This window comes from Myxine glutinosa, chromosome 11 (assembly GCF_964187855.1).
Source record: "Myxine glutinosa chromosome 11, kmMyxGlut1.1, whole genome shotgun sequence".
In the NCBI taxonomy this organism is placed as follows: Eukaryota; Metazoa; Chordata; class Myxini; order Myxiniformes; family Myxinidae; genus Myxine; species Myxine glutinosa.
In genome coordinates this window covers 88,826,832-88,841,221 of record NC_136271.1, presented here as the reverse complement: position 1 = coordinate 88,841,221, position 14,390 = coordinate 88,826,832, and the positions used below count along the sequence as shown (strand labels likewise).

Genomic DNA, 14,390 nt, shown 5'->3' with positions numbered 1-14,390 from the left:
ACATCACCTCAGTATTCACCATACTCATCTTCAGCCCATGTTTCCCAAATGCCTCCTTACACTCCCCCAGTAGTGGAAGACCCGCCCACTCTCCACCACAACATCCAGATTGTCCGCATGCAATGTCCTCCCCAGAATACCTTTCATGTTTACCTTCCTGCCTACCAGCTCCATCACCATGATAAACAGTAGTTGGCTGAGAGCGCTTCCTGCCTCAAACCGATGTTCACGCTGAACTTCTCCGACATCCCAGGACCAACCAAAACTCTTCCCTTCGTTCCCTTACACATCCATTCAACCAACCTAACTCTTGCTTCTGGTACGCCCATCCATATCCGTGTCTTCATCACCATCGCTCTCAGGACAGTGTCGTCGGCCTCCAGGCCCAGAAATCCCAATGCCAATCAGGCTTGATCACAAATCAAGACCCTTTGGCATGATGGCTGACGTGACAATAAATAATTGAATTTCACTTTGCTGTTTTGGAGTTAACGCATTTTTAGCCGCGTCGCAGGCGCTGCTCATAGAGTGCCCTCTGCTGTTGTTGTTGTTGTTGTTCTTCTTGTTCTTGCAGAGAAGACAAAACCTCACAGCTCCACCCATTCTGGGAACCATAACTCCACCCATTCTGGGAGAGCCTTCATATAAACAAATATCCACCATTTTATTAACTCGCATAGCTTTGAGGCCTGTTTTGTAGGCCCGTGGTGTCTTCCTCTCTCACACAGTTTTATTTCAAATCAAATTCGATATATCATTTCATTTTTCACAGTCGCTAACATAGTTTTAGACTCGGTTGAAAAAAAACGGGAAGAAAATCCGATGAGTTGCCCTTTATAGAACGAAATGAATTCTCAAAGGCCTGTAACTTCAAGTCCATTGAGATATATATATATTTTAAATCGCAGCATGGTCAGTCATACACCGCCCGAAATAACAGACGGGAAAATGCCGAGATATATATATTTTGTTTAAATCGCGGCATGGTCAGTCATACACCACCCGAAATAAGAGACGGGAAAATGCCGAGATATATATATTTTGTTTAAATCGCGGCATGGTCAGTCATACACCGCCCGGAATAACAGACGGGAAAATGCCGAGATATATTAAAAATTCGTCCATTTGATGACAATCGTCACGATTAAATATTTAATTTATACGTCGTCACAATAATGTGGAGAGAGGAGCATAGCTTCGTTCACGTGTCGCCACACACGGGAAATTGCCGAGATATTTTTTTTTACAATCACGACATGGTCAGTCATACACCGCCTGAAATAACAGACGGGAAAATGCCGAGATATATTAAAAAATTCGTCCATTTGATGACAATCGTCACGATGAAATATTTAATTTATACATCGTCACAATAATGTGGAGAGAGGAGCATAGCTTCGTTCACGTGTCGCTACACACGAGAAATTGCCGAGATATATTTTTTAAAATCACGGCATGGTCAGTCATACACCGCCTGAAATAACAGACGGGAAAATGCCGAGATATATAAAAAATTCGTCGCCACACACGGGAAATTGCCGAGATATATTTTCACTTTGCACAAAAATAACATCAAGTAATCGAATCAATAGGAATGTCCTGTGCCTATAACATCGACGTTATAGGCACAGCTGCATCTAGGCATTGTGTAACATCGACGCGGCTTTTGTTTTAATTAAAACTTTTTGTACTTGTTTATCAATCAAGATGAATGAAGTCTGACGTTAAAATAAGTGATTCATAATGAGTAGACTTGATGTTTTAATTTAGTCAACTTGGTGATGTATATCATTCGTTAATTTGCTGATGTAACCTTTCTTTCTTCGAGCCAATAAACTTTTGGCACAGAACTTGTTCACTTTTCCGCAAAAATTGTGAAGGAAACAAAACAATTAAAAGTACTCCTCTTAGTTTATTGTCCACTACTTTGCAAGCAAGTTAATAAGTAAAAAGATAGGTGCAAGACTAGTCGATGCGTGCAGGAAACGTACCTCGGTTCATCTCGAAACACTTCCTCTGGGAGCAGAAATGGAGCATCTGATGTCCTGGTTTCAATGACCTTGTAAAGGAAAGCCGCGGCCGGTTAATGTCAGTTATACTCGTATAATTCCAGAGAAATTGCAGATCTCGGCCCTATGAGCTGCAAAGCACCAGCTTTTGCACTATTACTATGACGATCACACAATTAGACAAAATCACTTGAAAAATAATTGCTTTACAGTGAAATGTAAACGGCAACTTTTGCTAAACAGCACAGGTAATTGTGAGACCAAGCCAAAGCGTGGTGAAATGTCCATGCAGTCCTGACTCACCTTGCTCACATGCTGCTGGAAGGGTATGACACTCATGCACTGACTGAGTACATTGAGAAAAGAGGCCACGACAGCATGCATTGCACATTGATTGTACACGGACAGGAGCCTTTCTCCACCTTGTGCAGCCTCCTAGGGGCACGTGAAAAACGAGTAAAAAGGTAAATAGGGATGTAAATAGTCAGTACTCATACCATAAAATTGTTTATTCTTTGTTTCATTGTCCATACCCAAACAAAATATTTCAATGAAACCAACATGGTTGGGTCGCTTTTGATCATCAAGGTTGGATTGCTCCAACTCCACCAAAGAAAAGACAATCTATGAATGTGTACAAATCTGTGTATCTGAGCTATGGTTCCCATATGTATGCCGCTCTCGGTAATCTGTATTGAAGTGATGGATGATGCTTATTGAAACATCCATCATGTTTTACGTTTGGGTTCTGTACACAGTATAAAATTAATTAGTGCCTATCTATTTATTATGTATGCAGATCTGGTGACGGTTTGCCACTCCTTCCATTCACTTATAAGGGTCGAATTTACGAAAGGCGTTTAACGTACATCTCGCTCATGTCTCGCTCATGTCTCGCTAATGTCTCGCTCATGTCTCGCTCATGTCTCGCTCATGTCTCGCTCATGTCTCGCTCATGTCTCGCTCATGTCTCGCTCATGTCTCGCTAATGTCTCGCCAATGTCTAGCCAATGTCTAGCCAATGTCTCGCCGATGTCTCGCCGATGTCTCGCCGATGTCTCGCCGATGTCTCGCCGATGTCTCGCTGATGTCTCGCTAATGTCCCCCTTATGTCCCGCTAATGTCTCGCTCATGTCTCGCTCATGTCTCGCTCATGTCTCGCTAATGTCTCACTAAAGTTTCGCTCATGTCTCGCTAATGTCTTGCTATTATCTTGCTAATGTCTCACTAATGTCTCGCTAATGTCTTGCTAATGTCTTGCTAATGTCTTGCTAATGTCTTGCTAATGTCTTGCGAATGCGTCGCTAATGTCTCGCTCATGTCTCGCTAATGTCTCGCAAATGTCTCGCTAATGTCTCGCTAATGTCTCGCTGATGTCTCGCTAATGTCTCGCTAATGTCTCGCTAATGTCTCGCTAATGTCTAGCTAATGTCTAGCTAATGTCTCGCTAATGTCTAGCTAATGTCTCGCTAGAGACAGTGCATACTCAGATGCAGTGCATACTCAGATGGTGCGTATTACTCTTTGTTCCAGGCTTGCTTGTACTAATTGCAAATCCATTACTGACTCCTATGATTGCTGAATACTGATTGCTAATGTCTCGCTGACGTTTCGCTGATGTCTCGCTAATGTCTCGCTAATGTCTCGCTAATGTCTTGCTAATGTCTCGCTAATGTCTAGCTAATGTCTCGCTAATGTCTAGCTAATGTCTCGCTAATGTCTAGCTAATGTCTAGCTAATGTCTCGCTAATGTCTCGCTAATGTCTCGCTAATGTCTAGCTAATGTCTAGCTCATGTCTCGCTGATGTCTAGCTGATGTCTCGCTAATGTCTCGCTAATGTCTAGCTAATGTCTTGCTTATGTCTAGCTAATGTCTAGCTAATGTCTAGCTAATGTCTAGCTAATGTCTAGCTAATGTCTCGCTGATGTCTCGCTAATGTCTCGCTAATGTCAAGCTAATGTCTCGCTAATGTCCCTGCTGGGGACAGGGCCTTCTCCATCGCTGCTCCCGCCCTCTGGAACTCGCTACCTCACACCATCAGAGACTCCTCCTCACTCACCACATTCAAAACATCACTCAAGACCCACCTGTTCAACACTGCATTCAACATTTAACCCACAGCATCTAACCCCTGACTATCTCCTCTCCTCCTCCCTCTCCCTCCTCTCCAGCTAATCTAGCTAATGTCTCGCTCCTTTGTGCTTTGAATATTTCCCTATTGATTCTTCTTTTTTTGCAATTGTTTTTATGTTTTGCTATGCATTATGTTTTGCACTCTGTCAAAGCGTCTTTGGGCTTCCTGAAAAGCGCTATATAAAATAAATGCATTATTATTATTATTAATGTCTAGCTAATGTCTAGCTAATGTCTCGCTAATGTCTAGCTAATGTCTAGCTAATGTCTAGCTAATGTCTAGCTAATGTCTCGCTGATGTCTCGCTGATGTCTCGCTAATGTCTCGCTAATGTCTAGCTAATGTCTCGCTAATGTCTAGCTAATGTCTCGCTAATGTCTTGCTAATGTCTCGCTAATGTCTAGCTAATGTCTAGCTAATGTCTTGCTAATGTCTAGCTAATGTCTAGCTAATGTCTTGCTAATGTCTCGCTAATGTCTAGCTAATATCAAGCTAATGTCTCGCTAATGTCTCGCTAATGTCTCGCTAATGTCTAGCTAATGTCTAGCTAATGTCTAGCTAATGTCTCGCTAATGTCTCGCTAATGTCTAGCTAATGTCTAGCTAATGTCTAGCTAATGTCTAGCTAATGTCTCGCTCATGTCTTGCTAACTCCTCAGTCACATTTGCTCTACGGCTAGGATACGGCGGCCGTACCCCCCCTAAATTGACAGAAACGTGCGGCAGCCGCAGAGTTTCTGAGGTGGCCTCAGGGTGGCCCTAGGGCGTATGGCTATCTTTTACAGGCCGTAGGGGTCGCCGTGGAATTATAGCGCTGAGTTATAACTTTTTTCATTTCTAGGTTGGCCGTAGCAATTCGACAAGCCGTAGCCATGACAACTGTAAGTGCTGTTATACATATGAAAAAGAACTGGTATATATACCCACTCATTACCATCCGTCTGGCCGCACGTTCGCCTTAGGGCCCCCCTGCGGTCGCCTTGCGGGCACCTTGAGGCTACCTTGCGTCTGCCTTGAAAATTCTATGGCCGCCGCAGGGACGCCCTAAGGTCACCGTGCGACATCAAATCAAAGACCGTACGGCACCCCCACGTTTTCGGTCTCCACAATTTCTAAATACCCCGTGTGGCTACCCGAAAAATAAAAACATATGTGACTGCTACATTGTGTGACCGTGGAAATACTGCGGCCGCCCTATAATTGCTAGTGGCCGTAGATTTTTTAGATCCTACGGCCGCCGAGCCAAATGTGACTGAAGCCTAATGTCAAGCTAATGTCTCGCTAATGTCTCGCTAATGTCTCGCTAATGTCTCGCTAATGTCTCGCTAATGTCTCGCTAATGTCTCGCTAATGTCTCGCTCATGTCTCTCTCATGCCTCGCTAATGTCTAGCTAATGTCAAGCTAATGTCTCGCTAATGTCTCGCTAATGTCTCGCTAAAGTCTCGCTAATGTCTCGCTAATGTCTAGCTAATGTCTAGCTAATGTCTCGCTTATGTCTCGCTAATGTCTCGCTAATGTCTCGCTAATGTCTTGTGAATGCCTCGCTAATGTCTCGCTCATGTCTTTCTAATATTCTTAGCATTAGCTATCCCCAGCCCATGGCCTAATTACAGACACTACAGTTTGTTTGCATACTCAGGCCTACAACTTACTGATCACTTCTCAAATACTAACTTCCATCATAAGTATTTTGCTAAACATTGGAAAGTGATTTGGTGATCTGTCCAATCTTTGACATTTGTATGGCGTAGCCCATGGGGCAATGCCATCTAGAACAACGTTTTTATGTCCATAAGTATGTCCCTCACAAACGTCCACCAATCATAGCTGAGGATCTGGTCACACGACACGGGGGCGCGTTAAGAAACAATTTCAGTTGCATATTTTATTAAAAGGAAATATAATAACCTTCTGTGGAATGTTTTGGGGTCACGGCGGGTGTCGTAAGGTAGGTAGGATGTTTCAGGAATTCCTAAATACAATAATGATTTTGAAATGCGACCAGCACGGATCTTGCTCCCGAATCCGGAAGTGAACAGATGACGATGGTTTGTTGGTTTGATAATATCTCAATACAATTGTCATTTCACATTCTATTTTGATAGACAAATACTTTAGTGTTAATATGTGATGGATTGATGAATGATGCTTTTTGGCATGAAAATGTAGAGATATTGACTTTAAAGCACAATGAGGAAATGACGTAAGGGTTTCCATCTGCGACATTCGCGGATTCCCCATTTGCAGTTTCGCCATTGACCGGACATAGCAACATTCAGACTGGTTACATTTTTTGTGCAAGTCCTTCACGAACCTGCTGCCAATGCCTGACGTTTGACTGAAGGTGGCACACAAATGTGAAATTGATTGGTTCATGGTTCAGCATTTGCCGTTTTTTTTTTGTTTTTTTTACCCAAGTCATTCACGATGACTCCTGAAGTCCATGCCTGAAGTCTAAATTTTAATACTCACATTATTTGCTAACTGGTATCCCCACCCAGGTCAAAGTATTCTCTTCAACGAATAAATACCACACCATGCTGCATGCATGTTTGATGTAGTTGTTGTTAACGGCCTTGCAGTATACCTGCCTGCTCTACTGCTTCAGCATTAGTTTACCCTTCACCAAGCCCAGGTCTGCTTGGACCAGAGCGGGGATTATACGTTCGTTTTATTATTGCCAAATGGTACAAATATTGGTTCACGAGTTATCAAGTGACCACTATATTTGTCATGTGTGTGCGTCTGTCTGTGTGTGTGTCTGTCTGTCCATAGCATAACTACCCGATGATATCATCCGGTCTTGATAAAACTTAGGTGGGAGGTTGATATTGTTGCGGATATGGGATTTGGCCTCCATCCATATCCGCTTGTAAATATTCCCCTATTTCCCCAATACTCCCCAACTATCCCCAATCCCCCATTCCCTAGTCCCATTGTCTGTAAACAACACTCTGTAGCCCCGACCTTCCCCTTTTTCCCCCATTAAATGTCGTGCCCAGGTTCACCGCATCTCACGTAGACAACTATAGGACATCTTGCTAGTTATTCTTAGTCTATGTCAGTTAAGGACTCGTTTCCATTAATTCTGACTCTTCGTTGCACCAGAATGTGATTGTATGGCACCATTAGTAAGTTTAGGACCTCCCAATACCTCCCCGCATCTCTTCCCCATGAAACAACAACTACAACAACAGCGGGGGGCGGCGCGGCGACGGCGCGGGGAGTGTGCGTCCTCACTCCGGCTTGGTTAGCCGCCATTGCCCATGTGCTCCGATGGGGTTACCACACAGGGGCTGACTGTCAGCTCCTCGTCAAGGGCGGAGCCCGGTAACCCCCCCGCACCCAATAAGAAGCGGCGGACCGATTCCATCTGGGGCGGAGCTAACGAGCCGAGGGCGTGTCACTCCCCGCTGGATATACGCAGCCACTTACCGGAGGTGACGTCAGATGCGCCCCCAGCTTGGAGAGAGAAGTCGCCACCTCCAAGCGCTGGATACCTCCCGCCTCTTTGGACCGGACCGGGTCGATTCTGCCCCTGAGCCAAGGTGCACCTTGAGCCATCGACTGCCTGCCCTCCCCTGCCATCAATCCCTGTGTGATTCAGTCTTGTCCCGTTTGTCTGTGGTCTGTCGGGTATAAGATAAGACCGTGTTTAAGTGCCCACCTTCCTGTGCTGTACCTCTTGTCCGTGTAATCTAAACGTTCTGCATATCCCATATTATATCCTCCTCCGGAGGTCTTGAGAACTGTACCCCTGGTGTCGTGTCATTTAACCCAGCCGTTGTGTCCTTTCCTTCATTGATTTAGCATAGCGCGATTCGGCCAACGTTCGAGTGTAATCGGGTAACTTGTGCGAACACGGCGGCCATTCCGCTCGGCCCAGCATAACATCTCAATAAGTCGTGTCCATAACAATTGGTGTCGGGAAGTGGGATCGGTCCCGGAGCGCGTTTCACGCGCTCGAAATTATAACGGCGAAATTTGATTTTGTTTTACGAAAATAAAAACCCGAATTTTGAAAGTCGCGCTATGGCAAATCAAGACGGCTGGGTTCCGGTAGAGGAGAGTGAGGCAGGGTCGATCCAGGACCAAAATGAGGGACATGAGGAGAGCGAAACAGTGAGGGTGGCAGGGTCGCAAAATAGCGTCGTCGCGCACGAGGTTACGGGCGCGCAAAATGGCGCCTCGCACATGGCCACGGCGACCAGGCCCGCGACCGTGGTAGTGCCACTGGTGGATTCGAACCTTTTCCTCCTGCAAATGAGGGCCCTTATGGAACAAATGGGAGACCAAATTGTGGGAATGAGGGCTGATAGTGAGCGGTTGGGAAACCAAATGGGGGTAATGGGGAACCGGATGGTAGCTCAGGGTGAGCGATTGGAGGGCCAAATGGGGGTAATGAGGGACGAAGCGAGGGGTACCAGTGAGGAGTTAGACAAGAGATTTGGGAAGTTCGACAATAATTTTGAGGAGTTAGACAAGAAATTTGGGAAGTTAGACAATAATTTTGAGGGGTTAGACAACGGGATAAAAGAGGTGAAAAATGGGTTAATGGGGGTAGAAAACAGAATGGCCGCTCAAGAGAATCAAATGGAAGGGATGCAAAAGGGGTTAGAGGGGTTAGAAAACAGGATGGAAGGCAAATTGAGGGACATGAGGGACCAAGCGGAAAGGGAAGTTAAACAAATGGGGCAGCAGATAGAGGGGGTCAGAATGGGGGTAGAAACTAAACTGGATGCTCACAGGGAGGAAATGGAGCAGATGAGGGTGGCATCTGGGCAGGAGATGCAAGTGATGGGAGAAGAGATCAGAAGAGGAGTGAGTGAGGAGGTCGGAGGAGTGCGCGAGGAGGTGAGGCACTGTAAGGAGCACATGGAGAAGGAGGTGAGAAAGGGGACTGTAAAATTACAAGGGGGCATAGAGGACCTGACGCAGGAGGTGGAACAGCTGACGGAGGGACAAAAAGGACTAACGGAGCAGGTTCAAAGGAACACTGCGGTATTAGGAGGGTTAAAAGCGACACAGAAAGAACTAAAAGACGACTTGATAGCGACGAAGAGGGAATGTCAGATGGTACGTGAGGGACTGACAGCGAGGTTGGACGAGGTGGTAGAGGTAATGGAGACGAAGGACCGGCAGGTGAGGACGCACATAGAAACGGTCAAGGTAGCCTTAGAGGACGAACTTGAGGAGACGTACCGGGAAATAAAAGAGGTGAAGCAGAAATTAGAAGAAGTGGAAGAAGGGGTGAGCGAAATTAAGAAGCGACGGAGAGGGGATAAGAAAGAGATAAAAGAGGAAATAAAAGAATTGGTCCAAAGTCTGTGTTTGGATCGTGATGATGTGCTCATTAACCGGATGAGGGATTCGCAGGTGATGGAGGAGAAGCGAAGAGGAAGAGGACCCGGTGTAAGTGGTGACCAATATGGTCGTGCGTATGACGCGCCAGGTGATTTAATGAGCTTGGGGGTCGAGATGGACCCGGGTGTTCGTGAGAGGCCGTGGGTGAAGTGTGTGACAGGTCTGGTGTGCGAAAAAGGAGGTGTGCGAGAAAGTCCGACTCTGGGGTGTGTGAGGAAAAAGTGCGTGCCAAGGAGTGAGGGTGCTGGCGAGAGTGAGTCGGTCGTAGCGCGTGTGCGAGGGAGCACATGGAAGCGCGGTGTGGTAAGTGTTACAGAGGGTGTGACGGGAGAGTGTGCGCAAGAGTGTGCGCGAGAAAGGTGTGTAACGGACGGGTGCATGAGGAAAGAGTGCGCTGTCAAGAGTAAGGGTGAGTGCGCTGTCAAGAGTGGAGGTGAGAGTAGTAAGAGTGACACGGAGCGTGAGTTGGTTGTGACAGGTGAGAAAGGATGCACACCTGGAATGGTAGAGCGTGAGTGGGAATGCACGCTGGAATTGGTAGTGAGGCACGTGGTTGGGTGTGCGGGTGAGAGCACACCTGTGATTGTCACAGAGGAGGTGACCGAGGAGGGGGCGCGAAGAGGTGTGTTGGTGAGGTGTGCGAGCGACGAATGTGTGCCAAGGTGTTCGGTGGTCAGGTGTGTGACCAAGTCGTTGAGCGGAATGAGGGTACCTGGGTGTGTAAGGAAAGGTATGAGCAAGCAAGGGGTAGCGTATGCATGTAAGCGTCCAGGTGAAGCATCGACGGTAACCGGTTTAGCGGTTAGAGCGACTTATAGCCGAATCGGGCCCTCGGTGCGTGCCGGGCCTCGCTTTGAACGGCCGCGTCCGTGCTCCACTAGGCGGAGCGGGCAGCCCGATAGGAAGGGTCGTCCTGGCGACCACTTGTTGTTGAGGCATTCCGGCAGGTCGAGATCGGGCCATGGGATGGCTCCGTGCCGAGATGGTGCGTGGGACCTCGGCCCGGGTAAACCTCCTTCCCTGCACCGAATGCGGGACGCATCCAGCCGCTGGCACAGAACAACCCGCATTCATGGCTTGGCTGTACGCAGCCGAGCTTTAGAAGTAAATTGGCGCACCGAGAGGCATTAGTGAGTAGACTGTGTGATGAGGTTAGTGTTTTGGACCCAAAATTAGAGAAAAACAAAATTTGATGATTGGCAAAGGATTGGCAGTAATGATTGGCAGATGATGGGTAGTGATTGGCAAATTTTTGATTTGTTGAAATTTGATGTGCAAAATTGGTAGTGAGCGATGGGCCCGGTGGGTAAGGGTGGCATCCCTGCCACCCTTCCCATGTGGGGCAAATGCGCTATAGTTTATGGGGTTGATGGCAGTGAAAACTAGCCCGGGTGGGTTAGGTTATATTGTTAGGGATCTAGCGAAGATGACATTAGGTGACGTTAAGATTAGTTAGTGACTGATACCTGTAGTGGGGACGCAGGTAGATTAGTGTGGATGATAATGACGAGGGAGCGCAATAGTTTAAAGGGACGACTGGGAAGCGCAAGTTTCAGAGGGGAGTAGTTAGATGAGATGATGCCGTGTGGTTGAGAATTGAACAGGTGTGATTGCACAGGTGTGCAACTGGACAGGTGTGTGGAGCAGTGTGTGAGTAGTGAGTGTTGTGGATCAGCGCGAATGCGCTTGGGGAGAGAAGGGTGCAGGCGGCACCAAGAATGAGAGCACAGGTGTGCAAGTACAGGTGTGTGGAGAGAGTTGGAGTAAGTGGTACGGAGTGGTGTGCATGGTGCGAAGGTGTGGATGGGGGAAGAGTGGACCCCTTTCACGAGTACCCGGGGCGGGTAGTGTAAGTGTTAGGTAGAGGGTATAGGTAAATTGTGGTTGGATATTGGCATCTGTGGTGCGGGTGACAGAATGGTATTGTGGATGGGTGCATTAGTGTTGTGGAAATGGCTGGGCGTGTAGCCTGTTAGTGTGTGTAGTTGGTTGGGCACTCCACCACTGTGAGGATGTCGGCCAGGTGAGGCCGCAGGTGGGCTCTGGGAGCCGTTAGTGTCAGTGGGGCCCGAGGATCCGGAGGACGGACCCGGGTAGCCCAGTGCCAAAGAGGGCACCGAGTGGGGAGAGCGCCAGAGGGCCTTCCCCAGGTAGTTAGGTTAGGGTAAGGAGCAGGTAAGCTCGGAGGCAACTGCAGTGGTGGAGGTGTGCAGGTGGGTAGACCTGCGGGGAGAGCTACACGTCGCGGCCCAGAAATTGTGCGAGGGCACCGGGAGATGAATCGGGGGAGTGAGACCCCAAATTGAAAAGCACCACAGTTTGGTCAATGGGAATTGGTTTTTAGAACCCATAGTGTAAGAGGGCCAATGGTTTGGCAGGAGAAAGACCCCGGGTAATGTAAAGTTGTTAAAGTCATTTAGGAAATAGTTAGGATTGATGAACCTGTCGCACCATACGCAGCCACTTACCTGTGGTGATGATGACTCCACACCTGTGTTTTCTTTGTTCTGTGTGCAGGAAATGAGAATTGCTGTGTGGATTGGTGAGACGCATCACGACGTGGATGAGACATAGGGGTGATTCCATCTCTCCCTCCTTAGGAGGGACTGATGATGAATTGGTGATGGCGAATTTTGATGTTAAGTTGGAGATGGCAAATTGTGATGAGAGTTGGAAATGGCAAATTTGATTGGTTAGGAGGGAGAGAAGACGAATTTGGTTTATGGGAGGAACGGGGAAGACAGTAGGGACGGTTGTTGATTTGTAAAGTAGATGTTTATGGGTAGTGTTGTGTTTTGTGGATACAGTAAGGGGTAAGGGAGGGGCAATGTAGGTTACCTGGTGGGGGGAGGGGCGTACAGTAGGAACGTACCTGTCTCACCTGGTTCCCATGTGCCCCCAGTGTGCATTACCTTATATTGCGTGCACTTTTGCGCCCTTACCACCTTACTCACTTGTCTTCTTCTTTTGTCTCCCACCTCCGAGGATCTGGCTTTGGGGCAGAGAGAGAGGAGAGAGAGGTGCTGGCTCCGCAGTTGTGGGCCTGCACTTTCGCTGCTTGCTGCCGGGATCGATACACCATATGGACCGCAATTTTTATGGCCGCCCACCATGGACCGCAGTTCTCTTGCGGGCAAGCACCACCCATGGATGGACCTATGGGTCAACGTGGCACCTATGCCATACAGGTGAACCACTTTTAGTTGGCCCCCTGACGGCCACAATACAGAAATGGACGCGATTGGCGCCTTTCTTTATTTTTGAAAGAAGCCAGAAGGCCAAGTGCACCACATGAAGGCAAGACCAGCGGCAGAACATCGGCCGGCTGCGACACCACCGGTGACTATCGAACACTTTATTGGTGCACCGGATGGTGCTGACTGTGTTATGGGGTGGTGCTTTTGGTGCTTGGATGGGGTGCTCTGCACATTATTAAAGGCCGTAGGGCCACAGAGCACTCGTGGGTTGGTGTATCGATGCTGGCATGCGTGCTCTCTCTATGCATAACATCTGCATGTGTTCCTCCAAAAACAGGTCCTGGATCGTAGTGTAAATATCAGTGTAGTCTTATGTAAATAATGCTCCCTACCGGCTGTATGTTTAGTTTGAGAATTCTTTCCGCGATTCGGTTATCCTGTGGGTGTGTTTCTGTGAGGAGAAGGGTGCAACGTCGCAGGGGGACATATTTACTCATTTGTGAACATCTGTAAAACTGTCGCACTCAGGGTAGAGTTAATAGTAGAGGGAACTACATCTGAGTGCCACACTAAAGTAGGTAAAAATTTATCGGGTCGGGCCGCCCCGAGGTAGAGAAGGGTGCAATGTTGCGGATATGGGATTTGGCCTCCATCCATATCCGCTTGTAAATATTCCCCTATTTCCCCAATACTCCCCAACTATCCCCAACCCCCCATTCCCTAGTCCCATTGTCTGTAAACAACACTCTGTAGCCCCGACCTTCCCCTTTTTCCCCCATTAAATGTCGTGCCCAGGTTCACCGCATCTCACGTAGACAACTATAGGACATCTTGCTAGTTATTCTTAGTCTATGTCAGTTAAGGACTCGTTTCCATTAATTCTGACTCTTCGTTGCACCAGAATGTGATTGTATGGCACCATTAGTAAGTTTAGGACCTCCCAATACCTCCCCGCATCTCTTCCCCATGAAACAACAACTACAACAACAGCGGGGGGCAGCGCGACGACGGCGCGGGGAGTGTGCGTCCTCACTCCGGCTTGGTTAGCCGCCATTGCCCATGTGCTCCGACGGCGTTACCACACAGGGGCTGACTGTCAGCTCCTCGTCAAGGGCGGAGCCCGGTAACCCCCCCCCGCACCCAATAAGAAGCGGCGGACCGATTTCATCTGGGGCGGAGCTAACGAGCCGAGGGCGTGTCACTCCCCGCTGGATATACGCAGCCACTTACCGGAGGTGACGTCAGATGCGCCCCCAGCTTGGAGAGAGAAGTCGCCACCTCCAAGCGCTGGATACCTCCCACCTCTTTGGACCGGACCGGGTCGATTCTGCCCCTGAGCCAAGGTGCACCTTGAGCCATCGACTGCCTGCCCTCCCCTGCCATCAATCCCTGTGTGAGTCAGTCTTGTCCCGTTTGTCTGTGGTCTGTCGGGTATAAGATAAGACCGTGTTTAAGTGCCCACCTTCCTGTGCTGTACCTCTTGTCCGTGTAATCTAAACGTTCTGCATATCCCATATTATATCCTCCTCCGGAGGTCTTGAGAACTGTACCCCTGGTGTCGTGTCATTTAACCCAGCCGTTGTGTCCTTTCCTTCATTGATTTAGCATAGCGCGATTCGGCCAACGTTCGAGTGTAATCGGGTAACTTGTGCGAACACGGCGGCCATTCCGCTCGGCCCAGCATAA

The 14,390-nt window shown here is 48.1% G+C and overlaps 1 protein-coding gene across 3 annotated transcripts in view; it reads right to left on the bottom strand.

The window, feature by feature from the left end:
* The window catches only part of LOC137437113 (protein EFR3 homolog B), a 206,575-nt gene that overhangs the window by 30,101 nt on the left and 162,084 nt on the right, over positions 1 to 14,390 (bottom strand). For all 3 annotated transcript variants that reach the window (XR_013624995.1, XM_068131509.2, XM_068131505.2), the window contains exons 16-17: positions 2,313 to 2,444; positions 1,992 to 2,059 (exon numbers count right to left, since the gene is read on the bottom strand). Coding sequence is in view for 2 of the 3 variants with exons in the window: in XM_068131509.2 (XP_067987610.2) it covers positions 1,992 to 2,059; positions 2,313 to 2,444 (200 nt within the window). In the remaining variant the exon portion in view is untranslated. The remainder of the gene's footprint in view (positions 1 to 1,991; positions 2,060 to 2,312; positions 2,445 to 14,390) is intronic.